The sequence below is a fragment of the Chiroxiphia lanceolata genome, chromosome 7 (genome assembly GCF_009829145.1).
Source record: "Chiroxiphia lanceolata isolate bChiLan1 chromosome 7, bChiLan1.pri, whole genome shotgun sequence".
In the NCBI taxonomy this organism is placed as follows: domain Eukaryota; kingdom Metazoa; phylum Chordata; class Aves; order Passeriformes; family Pipridae; genus Chiroxiphia; species Chiroxiphia lanceolata.
This window is the reverse complement of record NC_045643.1, coordinates 17,111,880-17,133,055: the sequence shown is the minus strand read 5'-3', so window position 1 is coordinate 17,133,055 and position 21,176 is coordinate 17,111,880. Positions and strand designations below refer to the sequence as shown.

General features: G+C 46.1%; 3 protein-coding genes across 3 annotated transcripts; all 3 read left to right on the top strand.

The window, feature by feature from the left end:
• Positions 1 to 231: 231 nt before the first annotated feature.
• On the top strand, positions 232 to 1,897 carry HOXD12 (homeobox D12). Its single transcript, XM_032693513.1, has 2 exons — positions 232 to 868; positions 1,138 to 1,897. Exons 1-2 carry the CDS (start codon positions 307 to 309, stop codon positions 1,374 to 1,376), a joined length of 801 nt encoding a protein of 266 aa, XP_032549404.1. The 5' UTR covers positions 232 to 306; the 3' UTR covers positions 1,377 to 1,897.
• Positions 1,898 to 7,484: 5,587 nt separating this feature from the next.
• HOXD11 (homeobox D11) lies at positions 7,485 to 9,040 on the top strand. Its single transcript, XM_032693401.1, has 2 exons — positions 7,485 to 8,169; positions 8,744 to 9,040. Exons 1-2 carry the CDS (start codon positions 7,563 to 7,565, stop codon positions 8,977 to 8,979), a joined length of 843 nt encoding a protein of 280 aa, XP_032549292.1. The 5' UTR covers positions 7,485 to 7,562; the 3' UTR covers positions 8,980 to 9,040.
• Positions 9,041 to 16,684: 7,644 nt separating this feature from the next.
• On the top strand, positions 16,685 to 19,911 carry HOXD10 (homeobox D10). Its single transcript, XM_032693221.1, has 2 exons — positions 16,685 to 17,466; positions 18,860 to 19,911. The coding sequence occupies exons 1-2, from the start codon at positions 16,725 to 16,727 to the stop codon at positions 19,135 to 19,137; spliced, it is 1,020 nt and encodes a 339-aa protein (XP_032549112.1). The 5' UTR covers positions 16,685 to 16,724; the 3' UTR covers positions 19,138 to 19,911.
• The last annotated feature ends 1,265 nt before the right edge of the window (positions 19,912 to 21,176 follow it).

Below are 21,176 nucleotides of genomic sequence, written 5' to 3'. Positions count from 1 at the left end.
CCCGCCCTGGCCACTTTTATAGAAGTGGAGACCATGTTTCCCCTCCCCCTTGCAAGCTCGGTATTTTCATATTTCAAGTGTTATCATAAGACTTTAAAAAAGTGGAGGGGGGGTGAAAAGAAAGGGAAAAAAAAAAAAGGGGGGGGGTGGGGGGGAACTCTGTGGCTCGGTCGCTGGAGGCGGTGCTGAAATTACCGGCTTTGAAGAACCTGTCTGCTAAGTTTCGTCCAATCGTTTCAGGCTTTCCGCTTATTCCCTGTTGTAACTAAATACCGCTGTAAGAATAGCTGAAGTCCTTTGTTGGAAATGTGTGATCGCAGTCTCTACAGATCTGGCTACGTTGGTTCTCTCTTGAATTTGCAATCTCCAGATTCCTTTTATTTTCCTAATTTGCGGGCTAATGGCAGTCAATTGGCGGCTCTGCCCACCATTTCCTACCCCCGGAGCTCGATCCCCTGGACTTGCTCAAGTTCGTGCGCAGCCCAGCCGCAGAGCCACGCGTTCGGCGGCGCGGCGCAGCCTTACCTCCCCGGCTCCGTTCCAATCAACATCAGCTCCAACGGCAACAAGGAATGCCTGGAAGACAACAATAAATATTACGCCCACGATGCGAGCTCCAAACAAGAGGAGAGATGCAGGCAGAGGCAATCTTTTGCAAATGACCCAACTGTTACTCACACAGCCAACTTAAAGCCCGTAAAGTATGACCACTCGAGCCTGCAGAGAAGTTTGCACGGCTCGGCTGCTCTTTTTGAAGTGAATTCCTGCAGTTCAAGCTTAAAGGAGGACATCAAGAATTCCGTCAACTTGAACCTGACAGTTCAGCCCGCAGCAGTCCAGTCATGCCTCAGACCTTCAGTGCAGGATGGTATGCCTTAAATATCTCGCTTTACTTAGAAGCGACCTAGCTATACTTGCTTTCTAAGATTTTCTGTAATTACTTTGTAACCCCCCTGTAACCTTTGCGGAGCGATAATCGCTTAATCAGACTCGGAGGTTAGACAGAAATTGTGCTGTTGGATGTGCTTTGCCCAATTTTCCGACCCAGTTTAGCCCTGTTATTGCGGGATTTTGTGCATATTCATATATTTGCGTACCCAGACTTGATCCACTAAATTATCGACGTGTTTATTGTAGGTTTGCCTTGGTGCCCCACCCAGGGGAGATCAAGAAAGAAACGGAAACCTTACACAAAACAACAAATTGCTGAATTGGAAAACGAGTTTCTCCTCAATGAGTTTATTAACCGACAGAAGAGGAAAGAACTATCGAACAGACTGAATTTAAGCGATCAGCAAGTTAAAATTTGGTTTCAGAACCGGCGGATGAAAAAGAAAAGAGTAGTAATGCGAGAGCAGGCTCTTTCTATGTACTAGAGCAGAGTCCGCCCGTTTCTGCATGAACTTGTGCCCGGAGTGTTCACCCCTAGAGTAGAGCGTACGCGCGACTGAAACGCGGGAAGTGTGTCTTTTTACCGTTTAAACCAAGTTCTCGAAACGCGTAGGATCCCCGCGGAAATTGGCAAAGGCTGAGTTCTTAGCCAAGATGAAGAAGATGAGACGGACTAGAACGGAAACATGTATTATCAGCTTTTTACCTTTCTTTCTCCATTTATATAGATTTTCTCCTGCATCTTACCCTCTCTTTCCCCGGAGAACAAGCGGTGCTAAAATAAGATCGATTTCTGTTATCTGTATGTAAACATCATTTTGCAGCAAAATAAAGGAATAACGCCCTAGTAAAGACGTCAGCTCTGTGAGTCCCGGCTGCTCCCTTCATCTGCTGCCCTGTACACCAGGGCGAGCCTGCGGCGCCGGCTTGTTTTGTGGTTTGGAGTAACCTGCTCGAGCAGCGATGGGGAAAGTGGTTAACAAATAAACCGTTTTCTACAGTCTTCCCCCCCCCCCTTTTCCCACTTTCCTTCCCCCCCTAAACCCCCCGGAGCCGCAGATCCGACCGCAGACCGGCGGAGAGGGCACGTGACACCCGCGCAAAGCCGCGCGTAACCTGAGCGCCGGCTCCGCGCCGGCCGCTCCCGCAGCTCCGCTCCGCTGGAGCGGCCCGTCCCGACGGCATGGCACGGGCGGGGGGCCGTGTGTGCCCGCCAGCGAGGCCGCAGCCCCCAGGCCGCGGGCAGGGTTGCTCCCCGGGCACGGCGGAGAAGGTCCTCCCTCGGGGAGCCGCGCTCTGCCCCTCTGCCCCTCTGCCCCTCGCCGCGCTCCGGGGCACCGCGGGGGCCCGCGGACGCAGAGGAGCCGTGGGGTCAGGCGCCGGTTCCTTCTCAGGTGGTCCGGCCGGGCCCTGCCCTCCCAGCGCTCCTGACTTTGGCCTTGTCCAAGCACTGCCCTAAACAGGCGAAAGGCAGCGGGCGGTGCCGGGGCAGGGCCCCAGGCTGGGTCACGGCTGGAGGGAAGCTGGGGGTCCCGTCTCACCTCTAGGGTGCTGCAGACGCGGGAGACTGGAGAGCACGGAGGTTTTGGTGGGACTGATTATTTTGAGGTTCTGTCCCCATGGCCATTTCCGCTTAGGTTTTTATGAGGGAAAAGGAAGAACAGTTTCGGGGTTTTGCCCAGATATAAACTTCAGAGGATAACCCAATCAGAGGGGCTGGGAACAGTATTCAAGCCGTTTGATTACTGTTTTGGGACGAGAATGAGATCGATTTTTCCCGCATCTTGATGACAAGCTTTCTCTGCCGAGAGCCGCCCGTCTCTGCAGCACCAGAGCAGTCAGACTGGCCGGAGCTGCAGGGCCAGAGGAAATTAGACATTGCCTTGATCTGTTGCCTCAGAATGTAAATTCTAAAAAAAAAAAAAAAAACCTCACGGAATTTTGTTTCTTATTAAAAACCCTTTTGGCCGCAATTTCCATCTAAATCTGATCCTTAACGAAGGGGCAGAGGCCTCCTTGTTTTCTGGTAAATAAAGTAGGCTCAGATATGGTTGTTCGTGGCGTATGCAACAAGGCTAAACAACTACAAGGGACGGCACAAAGCTGCTACCTACTTACACGAGGCTATAGCCTTCCTGAAGGCAATAAACTCATTATTTCATAAAGAGGCGTATTTGAACTTTGCTCCTACTCACTCCTGTGCAGCAAGTTCTGCTCACAAGGGCAGGGTAGACAGATGATTTTGGAGGTAAATCCCGGATTTATAGGCGGACAGAGGTGCAGCCATTTTCCCGAAAGCTTTTCAGAGAGCCCCAAAGACAACGTTAGGGTGGTGTGTCGTGAGGAGAGGGAAAACCAGCCCAACGCGTGTCTCGCCGCTCTTACCGCACTGCCCAATGCAGAAAAAAACCCTACCTCACTCATGGCGTGGTGGCTGCCAGCGGGAAAGCGAGGACGAAGCCTCGCCCGGTGAGAGTTCCCCGGGGGCAAGGGATGCGTACCTAGCCATCTACAGCCATAGACACCATTCCTGGGTTCCTCCAAATCTTCGAGGCATTCAGCCTCTGTGCTGGGAACTGACGCATTGCGGACAATAAGGGTCTCTTCATCCAGTGGCATTCCCTAATTAAAAAAACTAGGAGCAACCTCAATGATGCAAGCCAGGAGAAAAGCAAAAACCAGATAAAGCCCCTTTTATTATTCTCTCCTGGAATACTAGTCAGACGGCTACAATCCATGAGAAATGGACCCCTTACGCCATTCTTTCTTGTCTTAGTTCTCCCCACTGAAACCCGTCCCTTTATTACATGGGTGATGTGAAATCCGAAGAGGAACCCCGGGTGAAGACATGTGAAAGGCAATGTATTATTTATTAAATGCATCTGATCCACGATGATAGCTTATTGTGAAGCTCCTAGTCTAAATCGCCTACGGAAAGAGGAAAAACAGAGGAGGTAGGATCTAAATTGCGATTTGGTGCGAAAGTATGTGTGTTACGTATCTCTGTATGTGTCTGTGTATATGTGTAGATGCACTTCTTTCAGCAGCGCCCGTTGTGTGTAACCGTGTGTGCACACACAGACGTACACAGTTGCGGGCTGGTGCTGTGCATAGACACATCGGTGGCAGAAAGCGGTGCATGATTTCACGCGTGCCATGCTCCAGGTTTCATCCCTTCCTCTGAAGCAGTGGGCGAGGACGGTCGTTCGGGCGTGGGGAAGCACAACACGCGTGGCAGAGCTGCAGATGCGGGGCGCGCCCTGCCTCTGCGGCTCTGCTTGCGCACACCCACCCGAGCTGCCCCCTGGGCACATGTGTGCACACGCGTGTGCGACATGCCGGGTGGGCGTGCAGGAGATGCACCCGAAGGAGGTGGATGTACTCAACGCCCTTCGATTGGATTGTTTCGGGTGTCCTATCAGGTGTATTTCGCCCCCTGCTCCGGCTTTGCGGGTGTATGCGGGGCGGGATGGAGCAGCGGGCACCCGCTTGCTGCTCCCACGCCCGTGTCTCCCCGCAGCATGCAGGCGACCGTCCACCCCTTTATTTGCTCAGACATAAACATCTTTGCATTCCCACTGCAGCCTAAACGTGATAAAGCCCTTCCGAGAAGGCTCGCCATTCCCTCTCGTTTGATAAGGCTGCAAGCGCAACTCGACTTCTTGGGAATGGCTCTGGATGCCTTTGTGCTTCCTAAAAGAGCATAAATAATTAAAGTTTGGCAGGGAGGAAAAGCTTTCTTGCAGAACTGTAGTGGCAATAAATGAAATGACTCAGAATCTCTTCTCCAGTCGGTTTTTACGAGAGCTGCTAGACAGTGTCTGTTCACGTTCTCCAGATACTAGGGGCGCCATAACAAAGTTAAGGTCAAGTTAGTGTCTTATCTTGGGTGGCACAAAAATATCGCGTCTTCTCCAGCCTGACCGGGTGTATTTTTAAACCCAACCGTTACGCAAGTCGCCTTAATTTTCACGGAGAGCATTTGGAAATGTCACTTGGACCTGAATACTTGGTGATTCCAGGCAACGATTGCAGATGTTTCAAGACGCCTAACGGTAAAGTATTCGTCTGACTGTGTACATGATATACATTTATGTTTTGATGCTATTTAATCTGCGTAAGGGAAAAAGAAAAAAAAAAAAAAGGGAAAGAAAAAGAAGGGGGGGGGGGCTACAGTAATGTTCGGAACTGGGCTGGGAACCGACCCCAGCGCAAAAATGCTCTGGAAGACGGGGACCCCCAGCTCTACCTTATTCCAGCGGGGTCTCTGCTCTGATATTTGTCTCACATTTCCCAAATTAGATCTCCTTTTAAAGGACTGCTTCTTAAAAGGGCTGTTTTCGTACTAACAAATCGTCGCCATGTCTTTGAACTTGAATTAGTTGAAACCGGTTGGCTCCTGCGCCAAAATTGATGCTAGGCTTGTTGCATCGAAAGGAAGGTGAAGCGTTCTGGCAAAGGCGAAACCAGTTGTCTGACGGTAAAGAAAATGAAGCTCTATAGATTCCCAGAGGCACCACTTCTAATGAGATAGGCGATCAGAAACCTGGGGGGGGCACAATCTAAGCGGGGACCTGCCTTGCTTTGCTGCAAGGTCCAGGGTGGTAAGTGACACAGGAGCCATTTTAACTGCGCAGACATCATTTTAGGAGGTTGTTTGTCTGTTGCAGCAGAATCGGGGGGTCTTGAGAGCCGATTAAGGGAAGGAATTGTGGTCCTGCGCTTTGGTTTCTAGCAATAACTTGCGAGAGTCTATCTGCTGGGAGAAATGTTTGGCGTTTCAGGTGTTTTGCGAGAGAGGCACCAAGGCAAAAAAAAAAAAAAAAAGCATACTGTACAAAGAAAAAAAGGAAAGAAAGGCAGGGGTGAAGGAATGAGTTCCATAATATCTACCTGGCTTGGTATTTTTATTTTTAGAAAGGGTAAGCCGGGCTGAGCTACGGAAGCCCCTTGGGCATCCCTCGACTGCTCTGGGGAGCCAGGGGATGCAGGAGGGGCCGTTCCGGTGGCCACGGCGGGGCGGGGGGCAGGGTGCGGGGCACAGCCCGGACTGCGGGGCTCCCGCCCCCGGAGCCTCTCCTCATCGTGTAGCCGCGGGCGCGCCGGAGGGGCTTGTCGCAGCGAAGCCGGGTCCTCAGGGGGCATCGCCACCTCGAGGAGCCGAGAAACACACGGGTCTTCTCCCCACTTGCCCTCAGCTCTCTGGGGCCGGTTCCCCACCTGCTGGGCTCTCTGCTTGCTGTGGGACCTGGACGCTGATCTTTGTGGAGGTGATGTGGGGCCTGTTGACTTGCCGGAGCCTCTACCCGGGCATTGCCGGGGTGACCGGAGGTGGCCCTGCTCGGCTTGGGGGAGTCGTCCTGATTTCGGGTTTATTTGGAGAGCTGCATGTGGTGGGGTTACCCTGGCTATGCTGTACAGTGGCGGAAAAAAGGCATTCCCATAGAGAGCTGGCAAATGTTTCTGGAATGAGGAATTGCTCGAGCATAGGGCTATTAATGGCGTATATTATTTATTCTCTTTTCAGCCTTTGCGACTCTGTTTGTGCTTGTCCATTAAAAAATCATATTTCGAGGAGAAAATGAAAATTGGCAAAAATGAGCCCTCGAAGGCAGGGCGGGAGAGGGGCTGGCAGCTGCTGTGCGTGTCGCCTGCTACCAGTCCTGCTTTTCCCTTCCAATGAAAATGAACATTTTGGTGGGAGTTGGAGGCAGGGGAACAGAGGTCACTTTGTGTACTGCTCTGCTTCCTAAGGAAACCGAGCTTGGTGGACCTCTTTTCCTGCCCTAGCCCTTTGCCTTCCAGAAGAGCACGAAAGTGTCTCCCTTTTATAAACCCGGCTGCTGAGAGATGTTCTGTTTGCGTATTTCTCATTTCAGTTTGGCGCCCTGATACAAGCGCGCAGTGTTTGGGCTTATAAGCGAGGGAAAACGAGGTGGTCGAAACTCAGGCTTTGAATTTCGTGACCGGTTTTGATGCCAACTGTGGATTGCAGGAGCCGGGCGGGCAGATCCGGTTGTACTCTCGAGCGTGTGAATGGGACTTGGCTTTCCTGAGTGAAACATCACCCACCCGCTTATCATCTTCGTGAGCGGCGGCCGGAGAATACCGCTCCCTCTAAGTAGGAGCGATCACGTTTCCGAGCCGAGGGTGCCCGTAGGCGAACCCGCACCCCTCACCCCCAGGGCCACCTTCCCCGACGGTGGCAGTGCTCCCCCCTGGCTGTCCGCGGAGGCCGGGTGGCGATGCGGGCGGGGGGCCGCTCGTCGTGGGGCTCTGCGCCGGGCTCCGGCGGTGGGCAGGCGCCTGCCCGGGCGGCGCGGCCCCAGGTGATCCGCCGCACCACCTACGTGTATCTCACATCGCCTGGTGAGAGGATGAGAGGCAAAAACGGCTATATTTGTACAAACGGCGCGCTCGCCTCCCCGTGCTGGGAGGGCTCTTTGGAGAGATCTTAGGAGCCTTTCCGAGGGGCTGATATAGATATAAGGACATTTCTACATCGCGTCACGTGACATAATTACCACTAGAATCAATCAAGATGAATTGCACGTCAGCACACGGTGGGGATTTTTTCTTAGTTGATCCTGTCCAAACCCTCTTGTGCAATAGATGGATCTTGTTCAATGCATTGAAGCCTCCTGGTTCCTTGCAATCGCAAAAAAGAAGACATGACTGAGTTTGACGATTGCAGTCACGGCACATCCAATATGTATCTGCCAGGGTGCGCTTATTACGTCTCACCCTCAGATTTCTCGACGAAACCCTCTTTTTTGTCTCAGTCGTCGTCCTGTCAAATGACTTTTCCTTATTCTTCTAATTTACCTCATGTTCAACCTGTGCGCGAAGTAGCATTCAGGGAATACGGATTAGAGCGCAGCAAATGGCAGTATAGGGGCAGTTATACTCCTTATTACTCAGCTGAAGAGGTGATGCACAGAGACTTTCTGCAGCCTGCGAACAGGAGGACGGAAATGTTGTTCAAAACGGACCCTGTCTGCGGCCACCACGGACCGTCTCCCGCCGCCTCCAACTTCTACAGCTCGGTGGGGAGAAACGGCATCCTGCCGCAAGGTTTCGACCAGTTTTACGAGACAGCCCCCGGACCCCCGTACCAGCAGCACTCCGAGGGCGAGGGGGACGCGGAGAAGGGCGACTTGAAAGCCCAGAACAACACTTGCAGTAAAACACCTTCCAGCCAGGAGAAGAAAGTGACACCAGCAAACAGCGCCGATTCCCCTTCTGGTGAGGCTGTTGCAGAGAAGAGCAACAGTTCAGGTAGGTATCAGTAGTAAATTGGGGGCAAGAGTACAAGGCCAACACTTTGTCAAGCCGCATTTTATGTGCAATTTTATAAGCATCCAAAGGATTTTATATATCCTATAAGATTTCCTTTACCGTTGTAAAGCGTGTTTACGATAGGAAACCAATTTAGGTGGGCTTAAGGTATTCTTGGAAGAGGATATTAATTGTTATTAAATTGTTGATTTGTCGGGGGGAGACGGAGAGATTTCACAGGTAGTGCTCAGACTTGCCTTCGGTGTAGAGCTTAAGATCTTCGTTTGTTTGGGGCGGGGGGTGTGCGTGAGAGGACTTTGAGAAACTTGGAATTTTTCCAGCCCATTTAAATATCTCTCTGTATTGCTCGAAGAGATCTCTTTTAAGGAGAAGTTGGGAAATATTGGCTTTTTTTTGCTAAATCACCCGGAGATTATAAGCATCAGGAATATTTTTTGAACTGCCAGAGGGCTGCTACCCAGGCAATGGGATATTATCAAAGACTCTGATCAATTCCTAGCTGAACATGTTCGTAGCAGAAGCGTAAATAAGTTTCTTCTTTCTTGAATTTCAGCAATTCCCCAGCGATCAAGGAAAAAGAGGTGTCCCTATACCAAATATCAGATAAGAGAACTGGAACGGGAATTTTTCTTCAACGTGTACATAAACAAAGAGAAAAGACTGCAGTTGTCCAGAATGCTCAACCTCACTGACCGGCAAGTTAAAATCTGGTTCCAGAATCGAAGGATGAAAGAAAAGAAACTGAACAGAGATCGACTCCAGTATTTCACTGGGAATCCCTTGTTCTGAAAAAAAAAAAAAAAAAAAAAAAAAAATTTAAAAAAAAAAAAAAAAAAAAAAAAAGGAAAAACATATTAAAAAAAAAGAGAGAGAAAGCAAGAGAAAAGGAAGAAAGAAGAAACACAATGAATAGTTTGGTCTCTCTGTCCTATCATCTGAATGCAAAAGTTAATTGGTTTACATGACACATCCACCCTGCGGAACTCAAAGTTTCATTTTCATGTGCAACTCCACACACTGAATGGCCACTGGAGATTTCAGGGCTTGGCGGAGCAGATTCCTGATAAGGGGAAACTAGAGTAAATCCAACTGTCCACTCTCAAGTGTTTTTCGCCAAAGGTGCTTTTTTTTCCTCTCCCACAGTACCAGCAATGGACCTGCAGTGTGTCTGGTAGTTTTTACTTACAATTCATTGAGTTCGAGGGGGGCTCTGTTGTTGCTTTTGAGTTAGGATAACAATTTCCTCCCTTTAAGTGAATGCGGTTTATTTAAGAGATGGTAAATGTACGCTCGCTATATATATAAAATATATATATATATGTTTCTATTGTCATCCAAAAGCATGGGCCACTGTCTTTTTCATGTGAATAAATTGTTTCTAGTAAAGTTAAGGTTATAGCTTCCGTGCACTGCTGTATGGATTTCCATCTCCGAAAGATCCTAGCGTTTCCCGGGCTAGAGCCAAGTTCAGTTAAATAATAACGGGAGGAAGCCTAGTCGGGTTATTTTAAATGAATTTTAATTAAGTAATAGTTTAGATGCCTAACTCTCCCTTTGTAGGTATGCGTACCTTCCCCTCGCTGTGAGACAGAGCCAACATGGCTGTCTGCAGACCATCACTTCTGATGGTACAACAGTTACTATAAACAGCGAAAAAGGCTTTTTTGTTTAACTGATCAGGCTCCAAATAAGCCCAGAATCCCCACCGTCGATGATTGTTTACTTGTTAGTGGAGGGCAAGGCAGAAAGACCGAGGGCTCAGAGCGAGTCAGACAAGAGGGAGCTATAAACAATTGGCAGTGGAGGTTAAAAAAAAAAAAAAAAAAAAAAAGGCAAAAAAAAAAAAAGGTACAAAAAAAAAAAAAACAACTAAAAAACCCCTCAGCACTTTGGAGGCAGAGGGTGGATCTCTTAAATATGATTGCCGGGCAGGGCGAGCGGAGCGCGGCGCTGGTGGGAGCTCAGCTTAGCCCGCTTCCCGGCCGCGGCGGGCCCCGCCGGGGGCCAGCACCCGGTGGAGATCCGCTCCGCTCCTCGCCGCTTTATCTTGGGTGACCTGGCTGGGCTGTTTACAAAACCTTGAACTGTCTAGACAACACCATAAAACCCGAGGTTCTAAACAGCTTAATTGGGTTATATTATACACCTTCTGGTGGGTGAAAAAGAGATTTCCGCAGTGTGCAATAAAGGCGACGAGTGAGAAAAGAATTTGCCTTTTTTGAATAGGACGAAGGGGCTCTCACTACGCTCGCACGCAGGGAAGGAAAAAGTGCCAAGTCAGTCAGGAAAAGCCCGAGAATTCCAAAAATCGAGAAAGAGAAGAAGAGGGAGGCATGACTAAAAAAAATTTTTTTAAACGCTTTAGCAAGAAAAACATAAGTGTATGCCTTTGAACTTCCAAAATGTCAAGGTCATCACCTTTAACCTTTCTGAATAATTAGGCGCCTTAAGGTTCCTCTGTTATTTTCAACCACCACCCACTCTCTGTCTTCCTCTCTCCCTCCCTCCCTCTCTCTCGCACACACGCACAGCCACACACACACTTTTTACCGCATAGCTGGCCATATTAGCAAATGCATCATAACGCAAAGAAAATCCCGGCTGGGTCGAGGTGAGCTCTCGGCGGCGTGCAGTGAGCGTGCCCGGCTCCGGTCCCCGCCAGCTGGAGCACAGGGGGCTCCTCACTTCCCTCTCTTTCTCTTCCGCACCCTGGGAATTCGACCCAAACATCTTTCTTTCTTTCTTTCTGTCTTTCTGTCTTTCTGTCTTTCTTTCTTTCTTTCTTTCTTCTTCTTCTTCTGTTTTTTTTTTTAATTATTATTATTATTATTTTTAACTAATAAGAAAAAGAAGGGTTTTGCTTAGAAGGAAACAAAAACGTGGGCTCTAGGAAATGCCTCGTATTTTAGGGAGAAAAACAATATTTCTATGCAGGTTTTCTGCGGATGTACTTTTCCCCACAAAGACCATTAATTAGAAATGTGCGAAGTCGCGTGGAATTCCTCCTAGAATTTTACCTGACCTTATAGAAAAATTCTTGCGTGTCTCCCGATCCTGAATCCACAGGGCGAGAACGAGTCATTTGATTTTTCTCTTCCTTGCATTGCTTTAATAATCTCTCTCAGCGTATTAATATGCCTTCAAAATGCTAAGACACCGCAAAAGCAGGCCGCGGAAACCGAAACACCCTAACATTCATCTTACAAAAATGTTCTATGATAGCAGTGTTAAGTTTCTATTAAAAAAGAAAAGAAGAAACCCAAGACTGAGAGCAAATTTAGCTGAGGAGAAAGACCTGGGAGAGGAGAAAATTCCCGGTGCCTGGCGGGCAACGGCCACAGGAGGGCGCGCCCAGGCGCTGCAATGCCGCAGCCTCTGGTGCTCCAGTCTCTTTCCCCCCTAATAATAATTCCACTGCTAATAAAATATCTAATATATAAGTAACGATAAGATTTCAGGGCCTTCCAAATGAGAAAATAAAGCATCAAAAAGATTTATTAAACAAATAACCCATAACCGTGACGTGCTGGAGAAATATGCCATTTTAAAAGATTTTTTTTTTTTGGTCATAATCTTTTATAATACATCCGAGCTTTTTAAAAAAAAAAAAAAAAAAAAAAGAAAAGAAAAAACCCAATAATTTTAAGAAAGAAAAAAATCCAGACCCTGAGATATTCAGAATTCATTCCCTAGAACGAAAATCTATCTTTTAAGGAGAGCCTTAAAGCGGGTAAAACAAAAGTAATGTAAAACCACGCGTTTCCACAATTTATCTTTGATTCTTACTCGAGGCTTTTCTTAAATAAATCGCTGGATACAGAAAACATAATGTTAAAAACATATTTTATTTAAAAGAGAGATTAACGTTAGCTCCTGGGAGTGTTTATTTTTTTAAAGACAGACAGAGAGACTAAAGAGAAAAGAAGATATTATTAATATCCTAACGTCACCTTGCCAGGCACTGCTGAATGAAATCCCACTCTTTAAAAGTACTATGGAGATCTATTAAAATGAAAGTAGAGATTAGAAAATTAAAGTGAAGTTTATGAATTCCCCGGACATTCTCCAGCGACAGAACATGTTCTATCTTTTTGGTTATTGTTTTGTTTTGTTTTATTTTTTCCCTCCAGTGTGCACTTCTGATCAGAATCTGAGGAAAGAAAGGGTTTCGCTGCTTTCTGCTTATTTGCAGAATTCATCAAAATCTATTTCACGTGTGCTCAGCCATATTCCGGGTTTTTTAGAGCCCCGCGTCTCATGAAAGCATTTGTTGGCACTTTGTCTGCTGGGTTGTTGGGGTATTTTTTTTTTTTTTCAGAAGTTCATTGTTAACACTTTCCTAGAAATAGCCTTTCCGTCGGTAATAAAACGGCATTGTACAATCTGAAATCCTTGGGATCCCTGACGCCAGAGGTAGCCCTTGCAGGCACAGCCGTATCCCGGAGGAAAATCCATTGGTCTCTCGGTGGAGATACTCATTTCGAGGGGGAAATGCTTAGCGAAGTTTTTGTGTTTGTTTTTCTTGGCATAAGAGTGCTCCTTGCGAGAGCCCACACCAACCCCAAGCCCATCAGGCTTCATACGAGGTGTTTTAATCCCTAGCAATTACGGTGAGGCCGATCTCAGAGCATGTAAACGAGTGATGGGAGCCAGGGTGTGTGTGAATTTAAAAAAATTATATATATACACCAGAATACGGAAATGCCGCTTTCTTCTTTTTTTGAACCATCGTGTAAATGTGATGATTCTGTCTACAACCTCTTCTACTTTTCTTTTTTATCCCTTTCTCTGTTTAATTCCTTTAGACAGAAAAGGTTGTGAGCTATTTCCAAATGTCTTTGGGCTTGTCCTTTACGGAGAACGAAAAGGGCACTTGGTTATTTTCCGATTAAACTATAAATGCGGCAGGAATATGCCGAAAGATAAATGTGAAGCCCAAATACAGAGGCTGAGGTCTAGATGGGCGACCAATATACACCGTAAAATCTCATCACACCAGATATGCACTTTGGTGTTCACAGAAATATAGAAATACAATAGAGGAAGGGCTGAGGCTTCGGGCGAAGCTGAGAGTACAGTCAGTGCTACGGTGCGATCCTTACGCTCAGAAATAACACCTTTGAAGAAAAGGCCAGCGTGCTATTTTGTTTATTTCATAAGTTTTCATATTTAGGGAAATGCATAATGTTAGCAGGATGTCGTGTCTGTCCCCCGCCCTCTGTCAAAAAAAAAAAAAAAAAAATCCAGGGAATCTGAACCTTCAGCCCAGACACCGACTCTTTCTATGAAAATATGGCATATAGAAATCTGGGCAACGCGACAGTTGCATTATTAAAAGGAGAAAGGGTACAATATCGTAGCCAATTTTTTTCTTAAATAAAACTATTCTTCAGTCTCCCTGCAATTTAACAGTGTGGCATAAAATCTGCACGTTTAAAGACACTCTAAATAAAATGTTGAAATCGAGTAAATCAAAGGAAATCTACTAAAAACTTCCTGGGTTCCAGCCTGTTTTTAAAAGAAGACATTTCTCGCAATACCTCTGTTACTGAAGGCATCTGCAAAATACATAGTTTCTTTCGTACTTCTCTCCCATCCCCCTCACATAATGAGACCCAAACACAGCAAATTGCAACTATGAGAATGCTCGGCGCAGCTGAGACAAAAAATAATCATATCACCAGTAATAAGGTTTAGGAAGATAAGGCAGTGAAAATTAAGCCCTGCTGCCACGTCTGGTAACCTCCAGTTTTTAGCCCTGACATTTGCTAGAGGAGAAAACTGTAATGTCCACCTATGCTTTATTACAAACAGTAATTTACATCTGCATGGACCCATTGGTTGGGGCATTTTTCCACCCTCGTTTGGAAAAATATGGGGCTCTGAGAGCAAAACCTTTATATTAATGTAGATTATATATCTCATTTATTGCACAATATTGATTTATTTATTAATGTTAATTACTTTATTCCATTTTAATATGATTTAAAACAATAGTGACATTAAATGCCCAGAGCCTAAGTCCCCAGTTCCCCAGTGGCTCTCGCGTGTTTATTCAACTTCTATTTACATCAAACTTAAACTTTCTACTGTTCATTTTCAATAAAAAATTGCTGCTCCTTTTTAAAACCCTCATGATTTACCGTGAGGGAAGGGTCTTATGGAGCCGTTTGCCAATTCCGAACACAATATTTAAATTATTGTAATCTCAACAGTCATCTGAGTTTCCGTGTAGTGACATGCACGAAATTAATATTTTCAATTACAAAAAATCAAAGAGCCCTCAAGTCTAATCAGGAGTCCAGAATTCAGCTCTTCCAGCAGCAGCAGCAGCGAGGCCAGCGTGGAAAGCAGCTTAGCATTTGCTTATTGTTTTAACTTTACTGTTGGGCGAAACCCGCCGCAAACCTCCGGGCTGATACTTCAGCTGGGATTTTTCTGGGACCCCCTTTTCTTACAGTGTAAATAAAGATTATGAAAGAGCCATTTGATGGGCATAAAATTCCTGATTAGATTTAATAGTCAAGCCTTAAACTGCGTCAAGAAAAATAGTATTTTGTTTCTTTAAACTCTGTGGGTTGTCCAGGCTGTTGTTGAAGAGGAGGAAATTGCTAGAAGGCGAGGGGGGGGGACGCGGCGCTCGGAGGGAGCTCGTGGGCTCAGCCGCGGCTTCTTTCCCGGCTCAGGCGAGTCTTAGCCATGGCTCTGATCATGATCTTACACGGCAATCGCGCCGCAGCGCCCGTGGCTGCGCTCAGCCCGCGGCGGCGGCGAAGCGTACCCGGGTAGGGCAGGGGCTGCGCCAGGCGCAGAGGATGCTGCGGAAAGGGCTTGCGAGCAGCGAATATTGCGAAGGTAATATTTAAACTCTCCGGCAACCCAGGAGCTGGAGACTGCAGCTATAAAAGGCACTGGCTCTTAACCTGACAATGATGTTGTATTTGAACAGCTGCGATAAGGTTTTAAAAGGTCTGTCTCATTGCCACCGCGAAATTTTAAATAGGGTTATTGTTGCCAGCAGCGTAAAGTGTACGGTAAAGTGCAAAATATCCAAATGTCAGGAAACAGAGGAAAATTCTAATCCACGTTGGTGGAAAACGCTTGTTTGTAACTGTGCGAAAGACGCATTTAAATTCTCTTTTAATCCTTTCAAGTGCTGACTGCTCTTGGGGATTTGAAAGGGTGTTTTGATGGTAGAAAGGCCCAAAATTAGCAGGCGAATGAATCCGAAACAAAAATTATCAACAAGTTCACTTTGTGTGGATGAGAGTCTTTGACAGCATTAGTCCCAGATAAGAAATACTCCAATCTGAGAACACAAAAAAAAAAAAAAAAAAAAAAAAAAAAAAAAAAAAAAAGATAAAGAGTAATAAAGCCAGTTTCTACCGCCACTATTTAAAATGTAGTAACTGCGGTGTAAATACGACTGAGAAGTGCGAGGAAAAACAGTAAAACAGGTTTAAAACATTGGGACGAAAAACTCTGGATTACCATGTAGACAGTTGCTGTTGCCTTCAGTTGGTTGTTTTTTGTTTGTTTGTTTATTTTACAGTACAGATGCATTTATCATTCTCAAAAAAAAAAAAAGAAAAGAAAAAGAAAAAGTTGCTTGAAGGAGTTGCATTGAGGATATCGGTTTCTATGTTTTTTAATGAGCAGTACTACAGAAGGAGAAATTATCTTTTTGATGCTTTCGGTTTCCCGAGCAAGTGAAAACCCCACTTTTTTTACTTTTTTCCCACCACCCCCTCCCCAGGCGGTCTGGAGAGAGCATTGTAAAATAATTTGAGGAATGTAGCTTCCCTATAAAATTCGAGCTATGACAAAAGTCCACCTTTTAATATTTGACGATTTGTGTTAAAACAAAAATTGACCTTCTCGGTTAGCAGCGAGGAAAAAAAAAAATCAATAGTATAATTTTCAATAATTCATAACGTGAACGCCATTATGCTAAATCTTAACTATTAATCTTATCCTTTACAAAGTCTCGATTGATTTGTTAATAAAATATCTTCCCGTGCGCGGCAACAGAGGGTATAACTCTTGAAAAAGCCTCAGAAGCAAGAAAATTACCGAGTAGCCCGAGAATGCAGATGAGGGGTTTTTATTGATCGCCCCCTGATTCTCCTTAATACGCATTAATAAATCCCGCAACCTTTTGTCCCCCCGCACTTGTCAGCGGCGGAGGGGGGGGGGTTTTCTCTCGGAGAGGGAGCCGCGGCGGTGTTTGCGCGGCGCGGGGGGGGGGGCCGCGGTGGCGGTGCGGTGGCGGCGCGGGCGCGGTGCGGCGGTGCGGGGGTGCGGTGCCGGCGCGGGGGCGCAGGGGGCGCTGTTGACCGCGGCGGGGCGCGGCGGGGCGGCGCGGCGGGGGCGCGTCAGCGGCGGGGCGCGTCAGCGGCGGGGCGGCGGGCGCTGCCATTGGGCCCGCCTGTCATGTGGTAGCGCGGAGGCATCCGCAATTACAACGGGAATGTTTTCCTAGAGATGTCAGCCTACAAAGGACACAATCTCTCTTCCTCAAATTCCGCCCCAAAATGTCCTTTCCCAACAGCTCTCCTGCCGCTAATACTTTTTTAGTAGATTCTCTCATCAGTGCGTGCAGGAGTGACAGTTTCTACTCCAACAGCGCCAGCATGTATATGCCACCTAGCACAGACATTGGGACGTATGGGATGCAAACCTGTGGACTCCTTCCGTCTCTGGCTAAGAGAGAAGTTAATCACCAAAATATGGGTATGAATGTACATCCTTATATACCTCAAGTAGACACTTGGACAGACCCGAACAGATCTTGTCGAATAGAGCAACCTGTTACACAGCAGGTCCCCACTTGTTCCTTCACTACAAATATTAAGGAAGAAAGCAATTGCTGCATGTATTCCGATAAGAGATCCAAACTCATTTCTGCAGACGTCCCTTCCTACCAGAGGCTGGTGTCTGAATCATGCCCCATTGAGAACCCCGAGGTTCCCGTCCCAGGATATTTTAGACTGAGCCAGACCTACGCCACTGGGAAAACCCAAGAGTACAATAATAGCCCTGAAACGAGTTCAACTGTAATGTTACAGTTAAACCCTCGCGGCAGCTCCAAACCGCAGATATCTGCTCAACTTCAGCTGGAAAAGAAAATGAATGAAAACCCGAACAACCAAGACAGCACCGCTAAAGTCTCTCAAGTGGAAAGTCCCGAGGCCAAGTCCACGTTGCAAGAGGAGCGGAGCTGTCTGCCTGAAGGCTCCGTGTCCAGCCCAGAAGTCCAGGAGAAGGAGAGTAAAGGTCTGTATTACCGAGTTTAAGCCGTGCCGTGGTGTAACTCCAACACGCCAGCACCATAAAGCACGCTCGAATATACTAACGAGCATCACAGCCATCACATTTAATGCTAAGGAGTATCGGGCTGCAGGTGCTGTCTCTCTGAAGATTTTGGCAGGCAAAAATGCCACACCAAATGGTCCAAACATTTTCCGTAGAGATCTGCCTCTCCCGTGCATGCAGACCGCCTCTGTGATGCGGGGAATATAGCCGTGAGCTCCCTAATGCGCTGCAACAGCCAAAAGCAGCCCCATACCTCTAAAAAAGCAGGTCTGGAGGTTGTGAAATACGACCACCTCAACTTTTTCTCTTCTAGTATTTCGCCTTTTTTATTTTTTTTCCACTGAGCCTTGCTGCGGTTTGATTGCATTTAAAGTTAATTACCATCCTCTTAAAATAGGTGAGGAATAGGTGCTACAAGGCTGGGTAAAGTTCGAAACAAATGCACAATGAAAGCAGCAGGCTGCTATCTGCCTGGTCCAAAGGCTGAATATTTCAATGTGGTGCTTTAGATAATCTTAAATTGGTCTCCAAAAGTGCACCAGCCTTTTGAAATTCTTTTGAAAGCTAAGGGCGGTGGTAATCTAATTTTATTTTCCTTCTAAAAGTGCACTAGAGCCTTTCTTTTGAACGGCGTGTATCGAAGAATCCAAAACCGGGATTTTTTTCTTATCAAAATGTACTTTGCAACCTCTAGGTCGATTTTTACCCTAAGTATGCATTAAGAATTGCTTTATATGAATTATATTTAGTAGCCCAGGTCTAGGTTGATGTGGGACAGATTTATTTCTGGTGGGGGGAAAAAAAACTAAAAGGAAAATGGAAAAAAAAAATCCGAGACAGAGGGTGGAAATTTCTTGTATATCATTTTGGCTGGGAAACTGTTTATGTCTGTTTATAGGTGTGCTTGTGTGATTCAGCTGATGTGTGTGGGGATGCTGCTTCAAAATAGAGTGTGAGACTATTTTGTAATTGGAATATTTTGGTGGCAAGTGTCGTGGGAGCCCGAGGCGGCCATGGCGAGGCTAGACCCGTTAAGATGTGTTCATGGGGCGGATGGCAGGTTAAATACTGTTGAAATGTTAAACGCCGGCCGAAAACTTGAGAGACCCTTACTGGCAGGGGCAGGAGAGCGGGGCGGCCACAGAGCAGGGTGCCGTGCGTGGGGACGGGTAAGCCCAGGCTGGCAGCATGTCCCCTTCCTGTGCCCACACCTTACTCGAACCCTGTTTAATGCCCACATCCACCATATCTGCCAGACACTGCACAGGAGGGGTCATGGCCAAGGGTACACTCTAACAGCCTGAGGTATTTTTGATTTTTTTTTTTTCTTCTTCTTCTTCTTTGATTTTGATAGAGGAAATCAAGTCTGATACTCCAACAAGCAATTGGCTAACTGCAAAGAGTGGCAGAAAGAAGAGGTGTCCTTATACTAAACACCAAACACTGGAATTAGAGAAAGAGTTCTTATTCAATATGTATCTCACTCGAGAGCGCCGTCTAGAGATCAGTAAGAGCGTAAACCTCACTGACAGGCAGGTCAAGATTTGGTTTCAAAACCGCAGAATGAAGCTCAAGAAGATGAGCAGAGAGAACCGAATCCGGGAACTGACCGCTAATCTGACCTTCTCTTAAACCCTAACCCCGGGGGGGCACCAGTGAGGAGTGGGCACAGCACCGCCACTTGCTAAAAGCAGGAGAGACTCTGGCAAAACCCGGCATTTTCCAGTTTTTTGTTTTGTTTTGTTTTATTTTCTGATAGAATGTGACTCTTCGTCCTTCTTTTAGCGCTGCAAGTGAATATGTATTACTATGATGAGTATATATAAAACCTAGCACGTGTAATTTATTTTTGTTCTCATCGTAATGCAGGGTAACTATTATTGAATATTATCATTTGGTCTTAACTTATTGGAACTGTCGAACATCCAAGCAATGTGACTTTTTCATGTTTTTACTAACAAAATGGTATTTATGTGGGGCTGTTACACGGACCATAACATTTTGAGTACATTCAATACTTTCAGAAAAAGAGCAGGGGGAAACTGGGGGCGGGGGGAAAGAGAAGCACATTATAATGTAACTATTCTCGCAAATGAACTTAGAGATTGTCCTTCGTAAAATGGAATATTTCCTTCTTCTCCATTGTAGACATTTCCTTGTGGTGCATATGTGGAATAGTAGTCGTTCAGAAGCAAATTGTCCTTCTTGTGCATGTTCTGTTTGCATGTATAATGCAATAAACTCTGTAAACTACTGCGGTTCCTTTGGTTTTCTACAAATGTTTAACGCAGAGATCCAGGTTGGTGTCCTGATCCTTCTCTATCCACAGCTTTTTGGACTGGTGTACCTTCTTTACCATATTCTGGTCTTTGTGTGTGTCTGCCTGGTTTTCTTTCTTTCTTTTCCTCCATTTTTCCCCCTTCCTTTTTTTTTTTTTTTTTATTTTTTTAGAGGTGGAGTGGAGACTGGGCTGGGAAATTATGTAAACCTAATCAATTTATAAATGTCTGTAAACAACTGATTAATTGATAAAATGTTGTGTGATGTTCACAGTCTGACAAACTGAATGAAAAAAAAAAAAGAGAGAGAGAAAGGAAAAAAATGTTGTAAAATATTGTGACTTAAACTGGGCGTCCTCATCCAATCAACTCGTAAATGGTAAGTGATAAAAAAATCTTTCTACTACAAGCTGTCAGGAATATGTGTGTCATTTTATTTGACGTTCGTATGTTGATTTAAAAAAATATCAGTCACTGCGTGCTTGCAATGTGTAGGCTTTGATTTCGTGTCTTTGCTCGCTAAAAAAAAACAAAAAAACAAAAAAAACCCCCAAACAACTCCAAGAAACACAACAAATGCAAAGCTGGGTATAAGTAAGTGTTAAGTAGCTCAGTTTTTGGTCGGCTCAAGAGCTTTCAGAAGATGGTGAATGGAAAAATATTCCCTCAAAATGTTCCCAACATCTGGCAAGGCTGGCTTTTTTGAGCAGAAATGCTCCCTAGCCTGCTTACAAAAGTACACCAGCCTCTTCAGACCTGCTTTTGTCACCCTGCACCGTTTCTGTTTGCTCAGAGCTTGTTTTATTTCGCGCAATTCCATTTTAGTAGCACACATCCAGTTAATGACGTTCACGACTCTTAACCCTTTCTGTACATAGCTGAAAAATGTTATTAGCAGGGCTCTGCGCTGGAAGCTGAGGAAGGGCATGCGTGTGTGAAAGCGGGTGAATGCCCGTGTGAGCAGAAATACTAAGGAGAACAGCAAATGTCTTGCAAATGAACATGACTCCAAATTGAAGTGCAAATACTTGGACATACTTTCACCTTCAAACGGTACTGGAAAAATAGCGTGGCTACTGTTGGCGCTGGGAAATCAGCTCGCTCACAATCAACGCCCATTCCTTCCCTAAGCTGTTTCTAAATCAAGAAATTAAAAGCAAGATAGTGCCAATGTTGTCCGACTTGATGACAGATCCTGTTCATAATTCTATTGGTGGCATTCTGTTTGCTCTCTTGCCGCTGATATTTAATTTAAGCCAATACTTCCTCATGCTCACGTTTATTCATAGGGCAGAAGCATATATTCTTCAAAGCAAGGCATAATCATTTTGAAGCTGCGAGAGCTGCAAGCACTTAGGTATTTTGTGCTTGTTGTCCTTTCGAAAACAGCAA